Here is a 24026-nt window from a genome sequence, read left to right on the forward strand (position 1 = left end):
TGGTCTTGGTAGAACAGAGGGCACAGGGATGCTGGGCTGAACTGGTCTTGGTAGAACAGAGGGCACAGTGGTGATGGGTGAACTGGTCTTGGTAGGACAGAGGGCACAGGGGTGATGGGTGAACTGGTCTTGGTAGGACAGAGGGCACGGGGGTGATGTGTTGAACTGGTCTTGGTAGAACAGAGGGCACAGGGATGCTGGGCTGAACTGGTCTTGGTAGAACAGAGGGCACAGTGGTGATGGGTGAACTGGTCTTGGTAGGACAGAGGGCACAGGGGTGATGTGTTGAACTGGTCTTGGTAGAACAGAGGGCACAGGGGTGATAGACTGAACTGGTCTTGGTAGAACAGAGGGCACAGGGGTGATGAGCTGAACTGGTCTTAGTAGAACAGAGGGCACAGGGGTGATGGGCTGAACTGGTCTTGGTAGGACAGAGGGCACAGGGATGCTGTGCTGAACTGGTCTTGGTAGAACAGAGGGCACAGGGATGATGCTTGAACTGGTCTTGGTAGAACAGAGGGTAAAGGGATGATGGGCTGAACTGGTCTTGGTAGAACAGAGGGCACAGGGATGATGGGTGAACTGGTCTTGGTAGAACAGAGGGCACAGGGATGATGGGTGAACTGGTCTTGGTAGAACAGAGGGCACAGGGATGATGGGCTGAACTGGTCTTGGTAGGACAGAGGGCACAGGGGTGATGGACTGAACTGGTCTTGGTAGGACAGAGGGCACAGGGGTGATGGGCTGAACTGGTCACTTGTATTGGTAGGACAGAGGTCACGGGGTGATGGGTGAACTGGTCTTCGTAAAACAGAGGGCACAGGGGTGATGGGTGAACTGGTCTTGGTAGGACAGAGGGTACGGGGGTGATGTGTTGAACTGGTCTTGGTAGAACAGAGGGCACAGTGATGCTGGGCTGAACTGGTCTTGGTAGAACAGAGGGCACAGTGGTGATGGGTGAACTGGTCTTGGTAGGACAGAGGGCACAGGGGTGATGTGTTGAACTGGTCTTGGTAGGACAGAGGGCACAGGGGTGATGGGTGAACTGGTCTTGGTAGGACAGAGGGCACAGGGGTGATGGGCTGAACTGGTCTTGGTAGGACAGAGGGCACGGGGGTGATGTGTTGAACTGGTCTTGGTAGAACAGAGGGCACAGGGGCGATAGAGTGAACTGGTCTTGGTAGAACAGAGGGCACAGGGATGATGCTTGAACTGGTCTTGGTAGGACAGAGGGCACAGGGGTGATGAGCTGAACTGGTCTTAGTAGAACAGAGGGTACAGGGGTGATGGGCTGAACTGGTCTTGGTAGAACAGAGGGCACAGGGATGATGGGTGAACTGGTCTTGGTAGAACAGAGGGCACTGGGATGATGGGCTGAACTGGTCTTGGTAGAACAGAGGGCACAGGGGTGCTGGGCTGAACTGGTCTTGGTAGGACAGAGGGCACAGGCGTGATGGGCTGAACTGGTCTTGGTAGGACAGAGGGCATAGGGTTGATGGGCTGAACTGGTCTTGGTAGGACAGAGGGCACAGGGGTGATGGGTGAACTGGTCTTGGTAGGACAGAGGGCACAGGGGTGATGGGCTGAACTGGTCTTGGTGTGATGGAGGGCACAATGGGGCATGGTTTTGGACAACTTTAAGTTTACAGGGGGTGGGATATGTGAGGTATAAATGACATAGATTACCTACTGATTTCATCGTACTGTCCTCCCTCGGCTGATGAATCAGTACCCCTCCATGTTGAGCAACACTTGGAGGAAGGTCTGAGGATGGCAAGGCACAAAATGTCCTCTGGATGGGAATTTCAGTGTCCATCACAAAGAGTGACTCGGCAGCAGTGATACTGATCGAGCTGGTCGGGTCCGAAAGGACATAACTCCGAGACTGGGTCTGCGGCAGGTGATGAGGGAACAAACAAGAGGAAAAACATACTTCACCTCATCCTTACCAATCTGCCAGCTGTAGAAGCATCTGTCCATGACAGTATCTGTAAGAGTGACCATTAAACAGTCCCTGTGGGGAAAAAGTCCCACCTTCACATTGAGAATACCCTCCATCATGTTGTGTGGCAGTGTCACCATGCTATATGGGACAGACTTCAAACAGATCTAGCAACTCAAGACTGGGCATCCATCCATGTGGGCTATCAACAGCCTCAGAATTGTACTCCAGCACAATCTGTAACTTCGTGTCCCACAAGGCATATGCTCCACTCAACCATTACCATCAAGCCAGGGGATCAACCCTGGTTCAATGGAGAGTGCAGGGGTGGCATGCCAGGAGCAGCACTAGCATACCTGAAAGTGAGGTGTCACCCTGGTGAAGCTACTAAACAGGCTTACTTGCATGACAAACAGCAAGTGATAGGCAGAGCTAAGCAATCCCACCACCAACAGATCAGACTTAAACTCTGCAATCTTGTCATTCCAGTCATGACTGGTGGTGGGTAATTAAACAACTCACTGGAGGAGGTGGCTCCAAAGTATCCCCATCCTCAAGGACAGAAGAACCCAGCACGTCAGTGCAAAAGGTAGGGCTGAAGCATTTGCACCAATCTTCAGCCAGAATTGCCGAGTGGATGATCCATCTCAACCTCCTCCAGTGGTCCCCAGCATCACAGATGCCAGTCTCCAGTCAATTCAGTTTGCTTGCTGAAATATCAGGAATAGTTAGAGGCACTGGATACTGCAAAATCTATGGGCCCTGACAACATTCTGGCAATAGTACTGAGGACCTGTGCTCCAGAACTTCTGTAGTCCTGGCATCTATGCAACAACGTGGAAAATTTCCTGGGTATACCCTGTACACAAAAAGCAGGACAAATCCAACCTTGCCAGTTACCTGTCCTTCAATCTGATCAGTAAAATGCTGGAAGGTGTCATTAGCAGTGCTATCAGGCAACACCTCAGCTCAGCAATAACCTGCTCAGTGACACCCAGTTTGGGTTCCACCAGGGCCACTCAGCTCCTGACCTCATTACAGCCTTGGTTCAAACATGGAAATCAACTGGACATGCCACATAAACACTGGTCACAAGAACAGGTCTGACACAAGGAGTTCAGCAACAAATAACTCACTTCCTGACTCCCCAAAGTATATCCATCATTTACAAGGCACACGTCAGGTGTGTGATGGAATACTTTCCACTTACCTGGACGGGTGCAACCCCAACAACACTCAGGAACTTGACACCATCCAGGACAAAGCAGCTTGTGTGATTGGCATCATATCCCCAAGCATCCACTCCCTCCACCACTGATGCTCAGTAGCAGCAGTGTGTACCATCTGTAAGATCCACTGCAGAAATTCACCAAAGATCCTCAGTCAGCACCTTCCAAACCCATGACCACTTCCATCTGGAAGGCCAAGGGCAGCAGATAAATGAGAACACCTCCACCTTCAGGTTCCCCTACAAGTCACTCACCATCCTGACTTGGAAATATATCGCTGTTCCTTCACTGTCGCTGGGTCAAAATCCTGGAATTCCCTCCCTCAGGGCATTGTGGCTCAACCCTCAGCACATGGACTGCAGCGGTTCAAGAAGGCAGCTCACCCCCACCTTCTCAAGCACAACTAGGGACGGACAATAAATGCTGACCCATGTCCCATGAGTGAATAAAGAAAATTTGAAAAGAACAATTTATCCTTCAGAAACCCTGCTGACATCATTCAATCTGGTTATTGCTTTCCAAATGCTCTGTTGTCACATCTTTTATAATAGATTCCAGCCTATTCCTCACCTTTTGTTCGGTTAATAGATCTGTTTTGTTTTCTCTCCCTCCCTTTTTAAATACTGGAATTACATTTGTTACTCTCTAACCTGTAGGAATTTTACCAGTGTCTTTTGAATTTTTGAAGATGACCAAAAAAATGTATCCATTATTTCCAGGTCTGTTTCCTTCAGTACTCTGGGAGGTAGATTATTAGGCCCTGTGGACTTTTAACCCCATTACATTTCCCAGCTCCACTGTCTTACTGATGCTGATTTCCTTTAATTCCACCCTGTCACTGGACCCTTAGTTCCTGAACATTTCTGGGAAGTTACCGAGGTCCTCTTCAGTAAAGGCAGAACCAGAAACATGTGCTCAATTCCTCTGGCGTTTCTTTGGTCCCCCTTATAGTCCTCCAGATTTCTTACCGTATGGGACTTACATTTGTCATTTTATTAATCTTTTTATCTTCATATAGTTCTAAAGGTTTTTACAATCCCTGTTTTCTCTGCAGTTTCACTCATATTGTCTATTTTCCCTTCTTTATCAAACCTTTTGTCCTCTTTTGCAGAATACCAAAATGCTTCCAATCCTCAGAACTCAGTCACTTCATTGGTCAGCTTGCTGGCTCGGTCTTTTCTGACTGGGTTAGCTTTCAGCAAGAGCATCGTTAAAGGTTTCAAAACTGGATATGTGATTTTCCTGGTTGGTGTATCACTGTGAAACGCCCACCAGAATCCTAGTTGTCAAGAAGTCCTTTCAAGTAGCTGACCACATCCTCCTCCTCCAATGCCTCTCCAGCCTCTGGTTCCATGCTTCATTATCTTCTCATTCCACTCCTCCACCGTTGCCTCCTGCTGTCCCTCAAGAATCTATCCCTTCCCCGTTCTATATCTCATCTACATGCTGCCTCTCAGCAACATCGTCCCAAAGTACTTAGGTTTTACGTAAATGGTGATGACACCATGCTCTATCTCTCCATCACCTCTCTCAGCTCCTCCACGGTCATTCAATTACCAGAACATTTAACCAGTGTTCAACATAAGAACCAGGAGCAGGAGTCGTCAATTCAGCCCCCAGCTCCGCAATTCTTCCAACTAAAAGTGAGGAAGAACTGATCCATTGTGTTCTGTCCATACTGCAAACTCCTTTCCTAAAGCACCCAATCCATCCCTCTCCACAGCAACCGTGTGATCCTGAAACAGAAAACTTGTAATCTTGCCATTGTAATTTGACCATGAAATGATCTTCCCGCAACATATTTATTCCATCAGTAAGACTGACTGTTGTCACCTCTATCCTAACTCAGCCTGTTGCTGTAGCAGTCTGGTATCCCATCACCAACTCACCCATCATTTGCATGTAGAGAGTCCTTGACACTGATCCAGCTCCCTCAGAGCCAGCTCTCAGAGTGAACAGAACCTCTGGCACTCCTGTTTATATCTGTCAGCCAGGACTCCCTGATTAGACCAATTACGGAACTCATTTCTATGAGGTCCACCTGACTCACCTTGTTACAATTGCTACACAATCATCCATCCTTTTGTAACCTTTAGACCTAACTATTGCATCATTTTCACACTCTCCACCCTCGTAAACCTGAAGACGGCACAGTCTATTGCATATTTCCCTACTTGCACAAAGTCTTGTTCACCCTCTACAACATTCTTGTGCTTGCTGACATACAATGAATCCTGTTCAATCAGCGTTTTGCTCTGAGGATCATCGTTCTCTGCTAACTCCTTTAATCCTGCAACCCTCTTTGCTCCTCTATTCTGCTCTTTTGAGCATCCCCAAATTCTCCAGAGGTGAATGCACCTTCAGTTTTAGATTAGATTAGATTACTTACAGTGTGGAAACAGGCCCTTCGGCCCAAGAAGTCCACACTGACCCTCCGAAGAGCAACCCACCCAGACCCATTCCCCTACATTTACCCCTTCACCTAACACTACAGGCAATTTAGCACGGCCAATTCACCTAACCTGCACATTTTTGGGAGGAAACCCACGGAGACACGGGGAGAATGTGCAAACTCCACACAGGCAGTTGCCTGAGGTGGGAATTGAACCTAGGTCCCTGGCACAGTGAGGCAGCAGTGCTAATCACTGTACCACCATGCTGCTTTTAGCCCTAAAGCTCTGGAATTGTCTCTTCAACTCTCCACCTCTCTTTTAACATAATGCTTAAAATCCACCTCTTTGGACAATCTTTTTGGTCATCTCCTGAAATTATTCCTTTGTGACACTTCTGAGGAGCACTTTGGAATGTCTTACAGGTGCTATATAAATGCAAGTTGTTATTCACGTTGCCCGGGTGCACTGCTGTAAAAAAGGGAATCACTGTCGAAGTTTTCACCTTGCACTCATTAGGACAGACACAAGAATGCCAAATTTCAAGGAGTCAACAATTTATACAGCACAAGGAAAGGTTGGCAAGTCAGCTCGGATTGGTCAAGACATTACCATGGTGAATCAAAGCTGACCTGTCCCTGAGTCAGAGGTTCGGAATTTGTGCTTCACGTTAGCCGCTTGCGCTGTAATCAAGGCCGACGTTCCCATTGTAGTGCTGAGGGAGTGCTGCTGTCTCAGAGGTGTCTTCGATATTAACCAAGATCCCTTGGAGGTGGGTGCAGGGTTAGTGGGGGTGGTCCTAATAGATTCCAGGACACTATTCAAATCACAGCAGGAGGAACTCTCCTTGACGCCCTGGCCAATATTTATCCTTCCATCAGTCCAACTAAAAAAGGTTAATTCGGTCATTATTGCTGTTTGTAATAACTTATGTTGCATAAATTGTCAGCTGTGTTCATACTGATTACACTTAAAGCACATATTTTCAACTGTTAAGTACTTTGGCAAGTCTCGAAGGGCAGATTGGAGATGCAAATCTCCCTTTCTGTTTTAGTTTAACATAAATGGAGAGCTGGTCTTTGAGCCTACAAGGCTGCATCACACAACTCAATGCCCACTGTGTTGGTAGCTCCTATTTTGCTTTCAAGTCAAGGTAATGCCAGGCCTCAATGGGGGCAGTCACAGATTGGAAAGAATGAAATGGAGAAGCCAGGGTTGTCTTCTTCAACTACCTGACCTGGTTAATGAAGCTTTTGCACAAAAGGGCAGATAAAACAAGAACCACACAGCACTGGCACCCCAAGCTTTTTCAACGTGTCAGTGTGTCTCTTGATTTGTTTTATTATTGTCACAGTGAAAAGTATTGTACTACATGCTATCCAGACCTTACTTAAGTACGACAGTGTAATAGAACAGAAGGCAGAATATATACAGCTACAGAGAAGGCGCAGAAAAATATCAACGCTAATATATGAGAGGTCTATTCAAATGTCTGATAACAGGGAAGAAGCTGTTCTTGAGTCTGTTGATACATGTTTTCAAGCTTCTGTGTCTTCTGCCCAATGGAAGAGATTGGAAGAGAGAGTAAGCGGGGAGGGGTCTTTGATTATGTTGGCTGCTTTCTCAAAGCAGCAGGAAGTGTGAATGGAGCCAATGGAAGGAAAGCTATTTTATGTGATGGACTTTTAAAAACATTTATTAATTTCTGTGGGATGTGGGCATCACTGGCTGGGCCAGCATTTATTACCCGTCCCCAGTTGCTCCTTGAGAAGGTGGGGGTGAGCTACCTTCTTGACCCACTGCAATCCACCTTCTGCAGCTTGACCCAGAATGCCAGTGGGGAAGGAATTCCAAGATATTGACCCAGCAACAGTGAAGGAACGGGAATATATTTCTAAGTCAGGATGGTGAGTGGCTTAGAGAGGAACTTGAAGGCGGTGGTGTTCCCATATATCTGCTGCCCTTGTCCTTCTGGATAGAAATTGTTGTGGGTTTGGAAGGTGCTGCCTGAGGATCTTTGGTGAATTTCTGCAGTTCACCTTGTAGATAGTACACACTGCTGCTACTGAGCATCAGTGGTGGAGGGAGTGGATGCTTGGGGATATGATGCCAATCACACAGGCTGCTTTGTCCTGGATGATGTCAAGTTCCTGAGTGTTGTTGGGGTTGCACCCACCCAGGTAAGTGGAAAGTATTCCATCACACACCTGGAGGGAGTGGTGGAGGGAGTGGATGTTTGTAGATGTGATGCCAATCAGGTGGGTGCTTTTTCTGGATGGTGTCAAGCTTCTTGAGTGTTGTAGGGGCTGCACTCATCCAGGCAAGTGTGGAGTGTTCCATCACCCTCCTGACTTGTGCCTTGTAGGTGGTGGACAGGCTTTGGGCAGTCACAGGGCTGGACTGTGTTCACAACTTCCTATAATTTCTTGCAGTCTTGGGCAGAGCAATTACCTTACTAAGCTGTGGTGTATCCATATAGGATGCTGTTTATGGTACATCCATGAAATAACTGCACAGAGGCCGGTATCCCGTCACCCAGTCACCCTTTATTTACTTGAGCACAGTCCACTGGCTGTGGCCAGCCAGCTCCGAGTCAGTCGCCTGAGCTGAGAAGATTCTAATCTCCTGGTTATATTTTTATTTGTTAAAGACAAATTTTTATTTCTAATTTTACTGACTTATCTAAATAGGGTCACTTGAAATCCATTCTAAACCTTATCATGCATCATCTGCAGTAGCAGGTCCATCACCAGTCTTGGTAGCTAGTGTACAGTTAAACGGTGCTCTGTGTTTGCACACCAAACTTGATCATCCCGTTTGAAAGCAGCCCCTGGTGGGCAGCCCTCGCTAGAGAACCCCTGATTCTTAACCTTTCAGTGACCACAGCAGGCGTGGTGAGGTCGTGGTTGGGTATCCCTTTCAACAGTTTATCACGTGTGGCTTTGTCAAACAGGATTAAGTTGTTCAGTTTGTCTCTTGCTTTTCCTTTTTCTTTTTCTTGGCCTTGCCCCCAGTCTTGTTTACTGGATCTTTACCCTTTTGTTGCCTCCTTTGCCTCCATCCTTCTTCTTCGTATCATCTTTCCGACTGCTCCAAGATGTCGGATCCTGGTTATATTGGATGTCAATGAGGTCAATCTGGCTCCAATCATTACAATCTATAAAAATTGATAAAGAGTCATTGTGGACATTCCAAATTTCCTCAGCTTTCTGAGGAAGTCCAGGCATTTGTGTGTTTTCTTGACTGCAGTGTCAACGTGGATGGACTTGTAGCCTATCCCACCAGACAAGCTGCTTATTTCAATCATAGTTATGTCCTTGCTGCCCACTTGAATCCTTCCTCTCTGCTGCCTTAGTGTGCATTAAATACTTGCTTGCCTCCAAAAATGCCATTTTCAATGTCCTCAATTTCTCCCACAGATATTTTATACATCTCCAAAGATTTACATGTGTTTCAGCAGACAGGTGGCAGATGAGGTTCAATGTGGAGAAATTGAGGTGTCCATTTCAGTGTAAGAATGCAGAGAGATGGTATAAAATAAAGGCTACTATTCTTAAGGGTGTGGAGGTGCTGGTGTTGGACCGGGGTGAACAAGAGTCACGTGCAAACCCCCCCCAGAACTGTAGCCAATCTGTAGGAAAGGCTATAAATCAAACAAGTTAAAAATCACACAACAACAGATTATAGTTCAATAGTCCGAAAGTACTAGCTTTTGGAGTGCTGTTCCTTTATCAAGTAACTAGTGGGGCAAGATCATAAGACACAGAACTTACAGCAAAAGATCACAGTATCATGTAATTAAAACAGTTTTTGAACAAACCTAGCTTGCTGTTAAGCCTTTCATCTTTTAGAATGGGTTGCAGGTTTCAGTTCATTAATATGTAAATCCCAGAATTTCCTTGAAGTCACATTCTCGATATAACTTAAGATTTTATACAAAAAAAGGTTTTGTCTCAGCTCAGACAATGTATTAAGGTGTGGGGATAGAGTCTGTCTGTATTCCAATCTTGAATCAGCCTGGTTCTATTTCCGAAGTAGGAATTTTTTATAAAATGCGATATGGATTGACAGCCTGCATCGACTGTCTGCAGATTGTGCGCTTTTCCTGCAAAAATAGAATGTATCTGCAAATACAACTCCGAAAATGCAAATTCACGCCAGAGACTTGTGTGTGCTTGTGAGGGGGGAGAAAGAGACAGACAGAGAGAGGGGGAGAGAGGGAGAGAGCATGTGCATGTGAGTTTGTGCGTGTGAGTGTGAGTGCCCATGAAAGAGTGTTTGTGTATGTGCATGTTTGATAGAATGTGTGCATGAGTGTGACAGAGAATAAGCCTTTGAGAGGGTGTGTGCATGTGTGTGCGCGTGGGTGTGTGGGAGTGTGGGTATATGCATGGGTGTGAGTATGGGTGCATGCGTAGGTATGTGTGTGGGTGTGAGTGTGGGTGTGTGCATGGGTGTGAGTGTGGGTACGTGTGGGTGTGAGTTGGGTGTGTGCGTGGGTGTAAGCATGGGTGTGTGTGGGTGTGAGCGTGGATGTGCTTGGGTGTGTGCGTGGGTGCGTGTAGGTGTGTGCTTGGGTGTGTGTGTGGGCATATGCATGGGTGTGTGCGTGGGTGTGTGCGTGGATATGTGCGTGGGTGTGTGTGTGTGGGCGTGTGGGTGTGTGCATGGGTGTGAGTGTGGGTGTTGGCATGGGTGTGAGTTGGGTGTGTGCATGGGTGTGAGTGAGGGTGTGAGTGTGGATGTGTGCGTGGATGTGAGTGTGGGTATATGCATGGGTGTGAGTGTGGGTGTGAGTTGGGTGTCTGCGTGGGTGTGTGTGTGGGTGTGAGTGAGGGTGTGTGCGTGGATGTGAGTGTGGGTATATGCATAGGTGTGAGTGTGGGTGTGTGCATGGGTGTGTGTGTGTGGGCGTGAGTGTGGGTGTGTGTGGGTGTGAGTTGGGTGTGTGCGTGGGTGTGAGTGTGGGTGTGTGAGTGAGTGTGAGCATGGGTGTGTGTGGGTGTGAGCGTGGGTGTGTGCATGGGCGTGGGAGGGTGTGAGTGTGGGTGTGTACGTGGGTGTGAGTGTGGATGTGTGCGTGGGTGTGTGAGTGGGTGTGTCCGTGGGCGTGAGGGTGGGTGTGAGTGTGGGTATGCATGGGTGTGAGTGTGGGTGCGAGTGCGGAAGTGTATGTGTGTGTATGCATGTGTGTGTGTGTGAGAGAGAGCGTGTGTATGAGAGAGGATCTGCGTGCATCTATGTGTGCAGAGAGGCCTGGATATGTGTCTATAAGTCATTAAAGGTGAAAGGATAGATAGAGAGAGCAATTAATAAAGCATATAGTATTCTATTTATTAATAGTGAGATACAGTACAAGAGCGCCTTGTTATCCATGTCCCAGGAGTGTTTGATGGGGACAGAACTGAGAGGACTTTAAGTTTACTTTGACTTCCAATGAGTAGATGAACGTTTCCGCTGTATTTTAACCACTTGCTGTCCCTGTCTCAAGAGTATTTGAAGTGTTGAAAGTACTTTATTTTCAGTTCAAATGAGTAGAGGGATCTTTACTATGTATTTTGACCCCTTGTTGTCGCCAACCCAGGAGTGTTCGATAGGCACAGAGTTAAGGGAATATCAATTTTCCTTTAGAAAAGTTGATGGAACTTTTTTTGAGTTCAAAAGAGTCAAGGAAGCTTTATTTTTCTGTATAAAAAGAGCTTTACTCTGTGTTCAGTCAGCTCCTGCCCCTATCCCAGGAGTGTCCACTGGGGACAATGTTGGGGGAACCTGATTTTTCTGTTTATGTCTCATTTCAAGGAGTAGAGTAGTCGAGCAAAGATGTTATGCTGAACTTGTATATGGATCGACCATAGCTGGAATATTGTGTACATTTCTAGATGCCACATGACAGGAAGGATGTGAATACATTGGCGATGGCACAGAAGAGGTTTTCAAGAATGGTTCCAGTTACAAACATAGATTGGAGAGGTTGGGACTGTGTATCTTGCAAAGGAGAAGGCTGAGAGGAGATTTAATTAGAACATAGAACATTACACCACAGAACAGGCCCTTCGGCCCTAGATGTTGTGCTGACCTATGGAATGAAGCTGAAGCCCATCCATCCTACACTATTCCATTTTCATCCATATGTTTCTCCAATGTCCATTTAAATGCCCTTAAAGTTGGCAAATCTACTACTGTTGTAGGAAGTGTGTTCCATGCCCCTACTACTCTCTGAGTAAGGAAACTACCTCTGTCCTATATCTATCCCCCCTCAATTTAAAGCTATGTTCCCTCGTGCCAGCCGTCACCATCCGAGGAAAAAGGCTCTCATTGTCAACCCGATCGATCCCTCTGATTATCTTCTGTGTCTCAATTAAGTCACTTCTCAGCCTTCTTCTGTCCAATGAAAACAGCCTCAAGTCCCTCAGCCTTTCCTCATAATGCCTTCTCTCCAGACCAGGGAACATCCCAGTAATCTCCTCTGCACCCTTTCCAAAGCTTCCACATCGTTCCTATAATGCGGTGACCAGAACTGTACACAATACTCCAAGTGCGGCCACACCAGAGTTTTGTACAGCTGCAGCATGGTTCCAAAACTCAATCCCTCTCCCAATAAAAGCTTCCACACCCTATGCCTTCTTAACAACTTTACCAACCTGGGTGGCAATTTTCAGGGATCTATGTACATGGACACTGAGATCTCTCTGCTCATCTACACTACCAAGAATCTTACCATTTGCCCAGTACTCTGCATTCTTGCTGCTCCTTCCAAAGTGAGTTATGAGGGGCATGGATAGGGTAAATAGGCAAAGTCTTTTCCCTGGGGTCAGGGAGTCCAGAACTAGAGGGCATAGGTTTAGGGTGAGAGGGGAAAGATATAAGAGACCTAAGGGGCAACTTTTTCACACAGAGGTTGGTATGGGTATGGAATGAGCTCCCAGAGGATGTGGTGGAGGCTGGTACAATTGCAATATTTAAGAGGCATTTGAATGGGTATATGAATAGGAAGGATTTGGAGGGATATGGGCCAGATGCTGGCAGGTGGGACTAGATTGGGTTGGGATGTCTGATTGGCATGGACGGGTTGGACCGAAGGGTCTGTTTCCATGCTGTATATCTCTATGACTCTATGACCTCACACTTTCCTGCATTAAACTCCATTTGCCACCTCTCAGCCCAGCTCTGCAGCTTATCTATGTCCCTCTGCAACCTGCAACACCCTTCAGCACTATCCACAACCCCACCGACCTTAGTGTCATCTGCAAATTTATTAACCCATCCTTCTACGCTCATCAGATCATTTGTAAAAGTGACAAACAGCAGTGGGCCCAGAACAGTTCCTTGTGGTACACCACTAGTAACTGAACTCCAGGATTAAAAAAATCACACAACACTAGGTTATAGTCCAACAGGTTTAATCGGAAGCACTCTAGCTTTTGGAGCACCGCTCCTTCATCATGTGGTTGTCAGGTCAGCAAGTGAAGGAGCGTCGCTCCGAAAGCTAGTCTGCTTCCAACTAAACCTGTTGGACTATAAACTGGTGCTGTGTGATTTTTAACTTTGTACACCCCAGTCCAACAGCGGCATCTCTAAATCAGAACTCCAGGATGAACATTTCCCACTAACCACCGCCCTTTCTTCCAGCTAGCCAACTTCTGATTTAAACTGCTACATCATCCTCAATCCCATGCCTCCGTATTTTGTGCAACAGCCTACAGGGGGGAATCTTATCAAACGCCATACTGAAATCCATAAATGCCACATCAACTGCTTTACCCTCATCCATCCTTCTCAAATAATTCAATAAGGTTTGTGAGTCACGACCAACCCTTCACAAAACCATGTTGACTATCCCTAATCAACTTATTCCTCTCTCGATGATTATAAATCCAATCTTTTATAACCTTTTCCAACACCTTACCCACAATCGAAGTAAGGCTCACTGGTCTATAATTATCAGGATTGTCTCTACTCCCCTTCTTAAACAAGGTAACAACATTTGCTATCCTCCAGTCTTCAGTCACTACTCCTGTAGATGATGTTAACAAAATAATGAGAGGCCCAGACAAAGGAGAGGGAAAATGCTCCTGTTCATAAAAGGATCAAGCACAGAAAAGCATGAGTTTAAAGTGATTTACAAAAGAAGTGAATATGCTGTAAAATATACGAAGAAACATTTTCTTGCAGTGAGTCATTCAGATCCGGAAAGCATTGCCTGGAAGAGTGGTGGAGGCAGGTTGAAGTGAAGGATTCAAGACATCATTGGATGGTTACTTGAACAGAAACAATGAGCAGAGTTGTAAGGAAAGGCACTCACTCATGACTCGGAGAGCCAGTGCTGTCACAATGGGTTAGAATCATAGAACACCGACAGCGTGGGGCAGGTCATTCGGCCCATCAAGTCCACACTGACCTTCCAAATAGTTGAGAGTATGGTGCTGGAAAAGCACAGCGAGTAAGGCAGCAACCGAGGAGCAGGAGAATTGATGTTTCAGGCATAAGCGCTTCATCAGGAATAAGGCTTGTGGGCTGGGGGGATGAGATATAAATAGGAGAGGGTTGGGGCTTCGAAAATAGCTGAGAATGCAATAGGTTGATGAAGGTGGGGGAGAAAGTGATAGGTCAGAGAGGAGGGTGGAGCGGATAGATGGGAAAAGTGATGGACAGGTCAAGATGGCGGTGCCGGGTTGGAGGCTTGGAACTGGGATAATGTGGGTGGAGGGGTAATGAGGAAACTGGTGAAATCCACATTGATCCCGCATAGTTGTAGGGCCCCAAGGCGGAATATGAGGCATACGTCCTCCAGGTGTTGGGTGGTTAGGGTTTGGCAATGGAGGAGGCCCACAATCTGCATGTTCTTGGTGGAGTGGGAGGGGGAGTTGAAATGTTCACCTATGGGGCGGTGGGGTTGGTTGGTGCAGGTGTCTCAGAGATGTTCTCTGCAATGATCTGCAGGTTGTAGAGGAGACCACATCGGGTGCAAGAGATATAGTAATTGACATTTGTGAAGGTACAGGTAAATTTCTTCTGAATATGGAAGGATCCTTTGGGGCCTTGGATGGAGGTGAGGGGCATGGTGTGGGCACAGGTTTTGCACTTCCTGCGGTGGCATGGGAAGGTGCTGGGAGTGGGGTGAGGGCTGATGGGAGGCATGGATCTGACAAGGGAGTCACGCAGGGAATGATCTCTCCGGAACGCTCATAGGGTTGGGGTGGGAAATATATCCCAAGTGGTGGGGTCTGTTTGTAGGTGGCAGAAGTGGCAGAGAATGATGTATCTGAAGGTTGGTGGGATGGAAGGTGAGCACCAGGGAGGGTTCTGACCTTGTTGCATTGGGAGGGGTGGGGTTCAAGTCGGAGGTGTGGCAAGTGGAGGAGATGCACTGGAAGGCATCATTGACCATGTGGGATGGGAAATTGCGGTCTTTGAGAAAGGAAGCCATCTGGGATTTTCTACGGTTGAATTAGATTAGATTAGATTAGATTACTTACAGTGTGGAAACAGGCCCTTCGGCCCAACAAGTCCACACCGCCCCGCCGAAGCGTAACCCACCCATACCCCTACGTCTACATCTACCCCTTACCTAACACTACGGGCAATTTAGCATGGCCAATTCACCTGACCTGCACATCTTTGGACTGTGGGAGGAAACTGGAGCACCCGGAGGAAACCCACGCAGACACGGGGAGAACGTGCAAACTCCACACAGTCAGTCGCCTGAGGCGGGAATTGAACCCGGGTCTCTGGCGCTGTGAGGCAGCAGTGCTAACCACTGTGCCACCGTGCCGCCCACAAATTGGTCCTCCTGAGAACAGATGCCGTGAAGGCGGAGGAATTGGGAATAAGGGATAGCGTTTTTACAGGAGTCAGGGTAGGAGGAGATGTAGTCCAAGTTCAATTGAGATACTCAAGAAGGCGTTGATTGGTTACTTGGATAGAAATAACGTGCAAGCATATGGGGGAAAAAAGCAGGAGATTACTCCTTCGCAATGATGCTCATGTGAAGAGCTGGAGGAGACAAAATAAACCAAATGGCCTCCTTCTGCACTTTACCACTTGTAAGATCCTGTATGAGTCTTCATTGTCACTGGGTCAAAATTCTGGACCTTTTTACCTAATGGCATTGTGTTAGTACCAACACCACTTGGTTCAACAAGCTGGTACTCCACCTCTTTCTCAAGGTAAAACCAGATGGGTAACTAGGGCTGATTCTGCATGTGAACTCTACAGTCCACTAATCAATTAAAATGGTCACATATAATACATACATAGACTGCTATTCTTTACAGTGTGCTCACAAATTGCTTTTCTCTATAATACATAAAGGCATCTCGATTATCTGTGATATACTCAGGAGTTGAGGTTCCCTATAATATGTGCAAGGATCACTATTCTGGATAATGCACACAGGAATTGCCCTTCTATATAACAGATACAGTGATTGTAATTCTGGCCATACTGCAATTATGCTTGCATTAATGTGGAAATTTAGAAAAGAAGAGTGCAATGGAGAGGCGATGATCGAGTTGTATTATTGCTGAATTGTTAATCCAGAGGCCCAGGTAATGTCCTGGGTACATGGGTTTGAATCCTGCCATGACAGATGGTGGAATTTGAATTCAAGAAATATCTGGAATGAAATAATCTAATGATGTCCAACGAAACCATTGCTGATTGTTGGGAAAATCCCATCTGGTTCACTAATGTCATTTAGAGAAAGGAACTGCCATCCTTATGGTCTGGCCTGGAGGTGACTCCAGACCCACAACAATGTGGGTGGCTCTTAACCTCCCTCTGGGCAATTAGGGATGGGCAATAAATGCTGAGCAAGCCAGCAATACCCTTTTGCTGTGAATAAACAACAACTAAAAAATTATTTGGCAATGTTATTATGAGGGAATTGGAAACAGTGAGGACCCACAGAAAAATGAGATGTATGTGTACACAGGTACACAATCCTTTATCCGAAACGCTTGGGACCAGCTGGTTTTCAAATTCAGAATTTTTCGAATTTCAGAATAAGTGGCAATTTAATGCTGAAATTTTTAAAAATCCTTCAGAAGAACAGACTTACTGTGAATATAACGGGCCCTGAAACAAAATTGAGGCCTTCCAGTGCTGGTCCACGCCCCCATACGTTTGCATCTGAGTGACACACATTGAGTGGGTGTGGACTTGGGTTAACTGTTTGCATGCCAAACAACCTTGTTAATGAGAAACAAACTTGACAAAAAAAAACCTTCGGAACTTTTCGGGTTTAGGGATTTTGGATAAAAGGTTATCTACCTGCACAGGAGAAAGTGAGGACTGCAGATGCTGGAGATCAGAGCTGAAAAATGTGTTGCTGGAAAAGCGCAGCAGGTCAGGCAGCATCCAAGGAGCAGGAGAACCGACGTTTCGGGCATGAGCCCTTCTTCAGGATTCCTGAAGAAGGGCTCATGCCCGAAACGTCGATTCTCCTGCTCCTTGGATGCTGCCTGACCTGCTGCGCTTTTCCAGCAACACATTTTCATTTTCGTGTCCACCTGTATAATCTATTTTCAGTATTGTTGATTCACCAGGAATGGGAAGGACTGTTTGTGTCTATCTGCTATGCAATCTTTTTAAATCTAACTGGAGTTGCCAAAGGCTCTCTGCTTTGTTTCTCATTGAACAAGTAGATCAAAGCTGTAATATTGATTGCTGCACAGAGTGATTAGAGAGTTCTGTGCTTCTGGTTTTCCAATGAGACAGGTAAACCGACCCCAAAGTTTTATTGGCATTGGTTCCTCTCCTCTTCATTAATCAAAACAGGAGAGAGATTTGAGGGGCTTGCAATGAAATGAAAGTTTGGTATGTGCAAATAAACCCCATGTTTCAAATGTGCGTGTTTCTTAATCCTGACTGGAATGGTGAAGTTGCTGAAATTTTGAATCCTCCAATAAAGTTTCTTTTCTAAATTGTAGGTAATATGTGATAACATGCAGTAAATATTTTGGAATTGTCATGTTTATAAATAGTGTAATGGGGGAGTAATTTCAGCTTGGTCTCCATATTTAAGGAAAGCGTTGGCAGCAATTCAGACAAATTTACCAGACAAATGCCCGATTTTGGCATGTTCCCGAATGGGAAAGGCTGACAGGTTAGGCTTATATCCGCTGGAAGGATATGAGACAACTCTCTTGAGAATATAGGATGGTATGGGTCTTGACAGGTCTGATCTGGGCAAGATGTTTCCAATTCCTGAAGAATTTAAATCTCTGGATCACTGTTTAAAAACCAGAGAATGCCCATTTAGGACAGTGATGAGGAGAACCTTTTTTTTTCTCTCAGAGAGTTTTGGAATCCTCTTTCACAAAGCAGAGGAAGCAGAGGCATTGAGTATTTTTTTAAGGCGCAAGTTGATAGATTCTTGATAAGCAAGAGGGTGAAAGGTTATCAGGGGTAGGTGGGAATGTGCAGTATTTAGATCAGCCATGATTTTATTGACGTTTGAGGGGCTGAGTGGCCTATTTCTCTTCCCAGTTTCTGTGTTCAATGTTCCTAAATATGCTGAAGCATGTTTCCTCTTGAATAATATTTGCTACACTTTGTTTCTCATTATTTGTAGGACATCCCTCCTGATATATAACCTCAGCTTTCCTTTGGCTTATTTTTATCTTTTACTTTTCCATTTGAACCCGGAGGACTGCATTATATAAAAATGCAATATCTAGTTTACTTTAGTTGCCTCCTTTCAAAGCTAAAGAGCCACAGTCTAGCTTCATATTCAAATTTTCTGAAGGAACAGCCTCATGGCAATTCGCGATGTAGCCTCCAATGGCTCATTCTAACTTTCAGATTCATACCAAAGTTCAGCAATAATCCACCCTCTATCTAAGCATTTATCTGTCACGTGCAATTGATTACCACCACTGTCACATCAAACTCATTCCACATTTTTTTCCCCTTCTTTTGCCTTTCGGTCTTCATTGGTCACCACATTATGGGAAGGATGTGGAAGCTTTGGAAAGGGTGCAGAGGAGACTTACTAGGATGTTGCCTCGTATGGAGGGAAGGCCTTACCAGGAAAGGTTGAGGAACTTGAGGCTGTTATTGTGAGAGAGAAGAAGGTTGAGAGGTGACTTAAATCATATAAGATAATCAGAGGGTTAGATCGGGTGGACAGTGGGAGCCTTTTTCTGAGGATGATGGTGGCTAGCACGAGGGGGTATAACTTCAAATTGAGGGATGATAGATATAGGACAAATGTCAGTGGTAGTTTCTTTATTCAGAGAGTAATAGGGGTGTGGAATGCACTGCCTGCAAAAATAGTAGACCACCAATGTTACAGGCATTTAATTGGTCATTGGATAGGCATGTGGATGAGAATGGAATAGTGTAGATTAGATTAGATTTCTTACAGATTAGATTTCTCACAGTGTGGAAACAGGCCCTTCGGCCCAACAAGTCCACACCACCCCGCCGAAGCGCAACCCACCCAGACCCATTCCCCTACTTCTACCCCTGCCCCTAACACTACGGGCAATTTAGCATGGCCAATTCACCTGACCTGCACATCTTTAGACTGTGGGAGGAAACCGGAGCACCCTGAGGAAACCCACGCAGATACGGGGAGAATGTGCAAACTCCACACAGTAGGTTAGATGGGTTTCCGATTGGTTTCACAGGTCGGCACAACATCGAGGGCTGAAGGGCCTGTACTGCGCTGTAATGTTCTATGATCTATATTCTATTTTTCACAGTAGTATTCTTTGTTTCTTTTGCACAGTCACCAAATGTATAGAATCAGAGAATCACTGCAGTGTGGAAGTAGGCCATTTGGCCCATCAAGTCCACACCAACCCTCTGTAGAGCATCTGACGCAGTCCCACCCCCTACCCTATCTCTATAAGGCTGCATTCCCCTGTGGCTGATCCAGCTGGCCTGCACATCCCTGCACACTATGGGCAATGCAGATTGCTTTCAACACCCTATTCTCCTTTCAATGATTTACATAGAACATAGAACATAGAAGAATACAGCGCAGTACAGGCCCTTCAGCCCTCGATGTTGCGCCGATCAAAGCCCACCTAACCTACACTAACCCACTATCCTCCATATACCTATCCAATGCCCGCTTAAATACCCATAAAGAGGGAGAGTCCACTACTGCTACTGGCAGGGCATTCCATGAACTTACGACTCGCTGAGTGAAGAACCTACCCCTAACATCAGTCCTATATCTACCCCCCCTTAATTTAAAGCTATGCCCCCTTGTAATAGCTGACTCCATACGTGGAAAAAGGTTCTCACTGTCAACCCTATCTAACCCCCTAATCATCTTGTACACCTCTATCAAATCACCCCTAAACCTTCTTTTCTCCAATGAAAACAACCCCAAGTGCCTCAGCCTTTCCTCATAGGATTTTCCTACCATACCAGGCAACATCCTGGTAAACTTCCTCTGCACCCGTTCCAGTGCCTCCACATCCTTCCTATAGTATGGCGACCAAAACTGCACACAATATTCCAGATGCGGCCGCACCAGAGTCTTATACAACTGCAGCATGACCTCAGGACTCCGGAACTCAATTCCTCTACCAATAAAAGCCAGTACGCCATATGCCTTCTTCACTGCACTATTTACCTGGGTGGCAACTTTCAGAGATCTGTGTACATGGACACCAAGATCCCTCTGCTCTTCCACACTACCAAGTAGTCTACCATTAGCACAGTAATCCATCTTTTTATTACTCTTACCAAAGTGAATCACTTCACACTTAGCTACATTGAACTCCATTTGCCACCTTTCTGCCCAGCTCTGCAGCTTCTCTATATCCCGCTGTAACCTGCCATATCCTTCCTCACTGTCTACAACTCCTCCGACTTTCGTATCATCCGCAAACTTGCTCACCCAACCTTCTAACCCTTCCTCCAGGTCATTTATAAAAATGACAAACAGCAATGGTCCCAAAACAGATCCTTGCGGAACACCGCTAGTGACGGCACTCCAAGATGAACCTTTGCCATCAACTACTACCCTCTGTCTTCTTCCAGAGAGCCAATTCCTAATCCAAACCTCCAACTCACCCTCAATGCCATATCTCTGTATTTTCTGCAGTAGCCTACCATGGGGGACCTTATCAAACGCCTTACTAAAATCCATATATACCACATCTACCGCTTTCCCCTCATCTACCTCCTTAGTCACCTTCTCAAAGAATTCAATAAGGTTTGTGAGGCACGACCTGCCCTTCACAAAACCATGCTGACTATCCTTGATCACATCATTCTTATCCAGATGTGCATAAATCCTATCCCTTACAATTCTCTCTAAGACTTTGCCCACAACAGAAGTGAGACTCACTGGCCTATAGTTACTAGGATTATCCCTACTCCCCTTCTTGAACAAGGGAACCACGTTTGCTAGCCTCCAGTCCTCTGGCACTACTCCTGTCAACAAAGAGGACACAAAAATCAAGGCCAATGGCTCTGCAATCTCCTCCCTTGCTTCCCAGAGAATCCTGGGATAAATGCCATCAGGCCCAGGGGACTTATCTATTTTCACCCTTGCCAGAATTTCCAACACCTCTTCTCTACATATCTCAAAGCCATCCATTCTACTTATTCGTGCCTCAGTATTCATATCGACAACAATGTCCTGTTCCTGAGTGAATACTGACGAAAAGTATTCATTCAGCGCCTCCCCAATCTCTTCAGCCTCCACACGCAACTTCCCATTACTATCCTTGATTGGACCTATTCCTTCCCTAGTCATTCTTTTATTCCTAACATACCTATAGAAAGCCTTAGGGTTTTCCCTAATCCTACCAACTAAGGACCTTTCATGTCCCCTCCTTGCTGCTCTTAGCTCTCTCTTCAGGTCCTTCCGGGCTACCTTATAACTCTCAATTGCCCCTATTGAACCTTCACGCCTCATCTTTACAAAGGCCGCCCTCTTCCATTTAACAAGGGATTCCAACTCCTTATTAAACCACGGCTCCCTCACACGACCCTTTCCTCCCTGCCTGATAGGTACGTACTTATCAACGACACTCAATAGTTGCTCCTTGAACAAGTTCCACATATCAATTACGCTCTTGCCTTGGAATCTACTTTTCCAATCCACACATCCTAAGTCATGCCTCAACGCATCATAATTTCCCTGCCCCCAGCTATAACTCTTGCCCTGTAGTACACACTTATCCCTCTCCATCACTAGAGTAAAAATCACCGAATTGTGGTCACTGTCCCCAAAGTGCTCACCTACCCCTAGTTCTAATACCTGGCCTGGTTCGTTACACTTGTTCTTAAGAGGTGATCTTCACTTGGTGCTGTTTCTATACTTGTGTGTGATATGGGTGTTACTAACAAGGTTAGTATTTGTTACCTGTTGCTAACTTCCCTTGAAATGAATGGCTTGCTTGGCCATTTCATAGGTTAGTTAAGAAGTAAGGTCATGGGGGAGGTGATGGCCAAATGGTATTAATACAGGACGATTTAATCCAGAGATCCAAATAGTGTCCTGTGGAGCCAGGTTCAAGTTCCAGGTGGTGAAGTTTGAATTCAATAAACATCTGGAATTCTCCAACACTTGTCAATTGCTGGAAAACACATTTGGTTTGCTAATATCCTTTAGGAAGGGAGACTGCCAACCTTACCTGATCTGAGACAAGAAAACTGCAGATGCTGGAATCCAAAATAGACAGGCAGGAGGCTGGAGGAACCCAGCAAGCCAGGCAGCATCAGGAGGTGGAGAAGTCAATGTTTCAGGTGTAATCTTTCTTTAGTCCTGAAGAAGGGTTACACCTGAAACATCAACTTCTCCACCTCCTGATGTTGCCTGGCTTGCTGTGTTCTTCCAGCCTCCTGCCTGTCAATCCTTACTTGGTCTAGCTTACATATGACTCCAGATGTACAGCAATGCACTTGACACTTAATCTGCTCTCTGGGCAACTAGAAATGGGCAATAAAGGCTGGTCCAGGCGGTAATGCCCACATCCCATGAATGAATTAAAGAAATTAAATTGCTTTGGGTCTGGAATCACGTATAGGCCAGACTGGGTATGGGCAGCAGATCTCCTTTACTAAGTTATGTTAGTAGGGCAACTGTTGACAGTTTTATGGTCACTATTATTGTCTTTATATTCCATATTTATCAATCCAATTTAAATTCTACCAGTTGCCTTGATGTGATTTGAACCTGTGACCCCAGAGCATTATCTGGGCCTCTGGATCACCTCGTCCAGTGGCTTAACTACTAGCCATATACTCCTCTCCTTATCCTCATTTGTAGAGTTTTACCCTATGCTTCTAGTCCTATTTATAGAATCCCATTCCAGCCTCACATTGTTAGTCCCTTGTCATCATTCAGTGTCTGATCCTCGGTCAGCTCCTTACCTTGATTCTCGTGTTTCATCCATTCAACAGGAATCGAAGCAGACCACAGAGCACTTCAGGACCTACGTAGAGAACCACACCAAACATTCAGATGACCTGAGTCGGAAGCAGATCCGAATCTACCAGCTCTACAGCAGGACCAGTGGCAAACATGTCCAGGTGCTGGGCAAGAAGATCAACGCCAATGGGGAGGACGGTGGCAAATACGGTAAATGTCTTGTTCAGTGAGGGTTGGAAGAGAAAAATAGGGGGAAAGCCAGTCAACCAACCAATCAACTCTTTCCTTCATTCCACTAGATCAAGATTAATCTGTATGTTAACACTGGCTACCTGCTTTGTTTCGATATCACCCACCCACCCTTGGTGAACCCTGTCCTGAAATTTTCAGTTGACTTGCATCCTCAACAGTTTTTGGGAGAGAAAGATCCAGATTTTCACTTGCATATGTGTGAAAAAGCATCTCTTAATGTCACTGAACTCTAATTTTAAGGTCCCTTCCTTTTGTTCTGGGCATTCCTACCAGATAAAATGGCTTCTCCCTGTCTATTCTATAATCATCTAAAGCAACTTTACTGTTATACTCCTGAAGGAATACAAGCTTAGCTAACCTGAGTTCAACACCCTGAGCCTAGATACCTTTCTGCACTCCACCTAAAGTCAATGTAGAGGGATGATGACAAGTTCTGAATGCATTGACCCGGGTCTCAGGCTCCCAGAATTTTATATAACTTCAACGGAGATGCATTTGTCCATTTGCATCTTCAATAAGATAGCAGGCAAAATGGATTCTATTGTTAACGGGCTTAGACTTTCATTGAATAAGACTGGGTCATGGTCTGTCCTTGAGTATTAGGAACATGTTAGGTTCAATCCTGCGTTTGTGACAATTTCAGCCAATATCGCCGTTGAGGCAGTGCAATATTTTTCAACAAGGACAGGTCAGAGTTACTACCCTTGACATTAAAGCAACCTTTAACTGAATAGGCATCAAGGAGCCCAAGCAAAACTAGAGTTAAGGGGAATCAGGAAGAAATCTCTCCAATGGTTGATGTCATAACTAGCACAAGAAAGATGGTTGCGGTTGTTGGAGGTCAATCATCCCGGATCCAGGACATCTCT

The 24026-nt window shown here is 45.8% G+C and overlaps 1 protein-coding gene and 1 pseudogene across 2 annotated transcripts in view; one reads left to right on the forward strand and one right to left on the reverse strand.

The window, feature by feature from the left end:
- Nucleotides 1-24026, forward strand: part of fgf24 (fibroblast growth factor 24) — a 130863-nt gene that overhangs the window by 48770 nt on the left and 58067 nt on the right. For both annotated transcript variants that reach the window (XM_072577635.1, XM_072577627.1), the window contains one exon: nt 22938-23115. In XM_072577635.1, coding sequence (XP_072433736.1) covers nt 22938-23115 — 178 coding nt within the window. The remainder of the gene's footprint in view (nt 1-22937; nt 23116-24026) is intronic.
- Nucleotides 8103-16690, reverse strand: LOC140482755 (small ribosomal subunit protein eS25-like; annotated as a pseudogene).

The sequence above is a fragment of the Chiloscyllium punctatum genome, chromosome 1 (genome assembly GCF_047496795.1).
Source record: "Chiloscyllium punctatum isolate Juve2018m chromosome 1, sChiPun1.3, whole genome shotgun sequence".
NCBI lineage: Eukaryota > Metazoa > Chordata > Chondrichthyes > Orectolobiformes > Hemiscylliidae > Chiloscyllium > Chiloscyllium punctatum.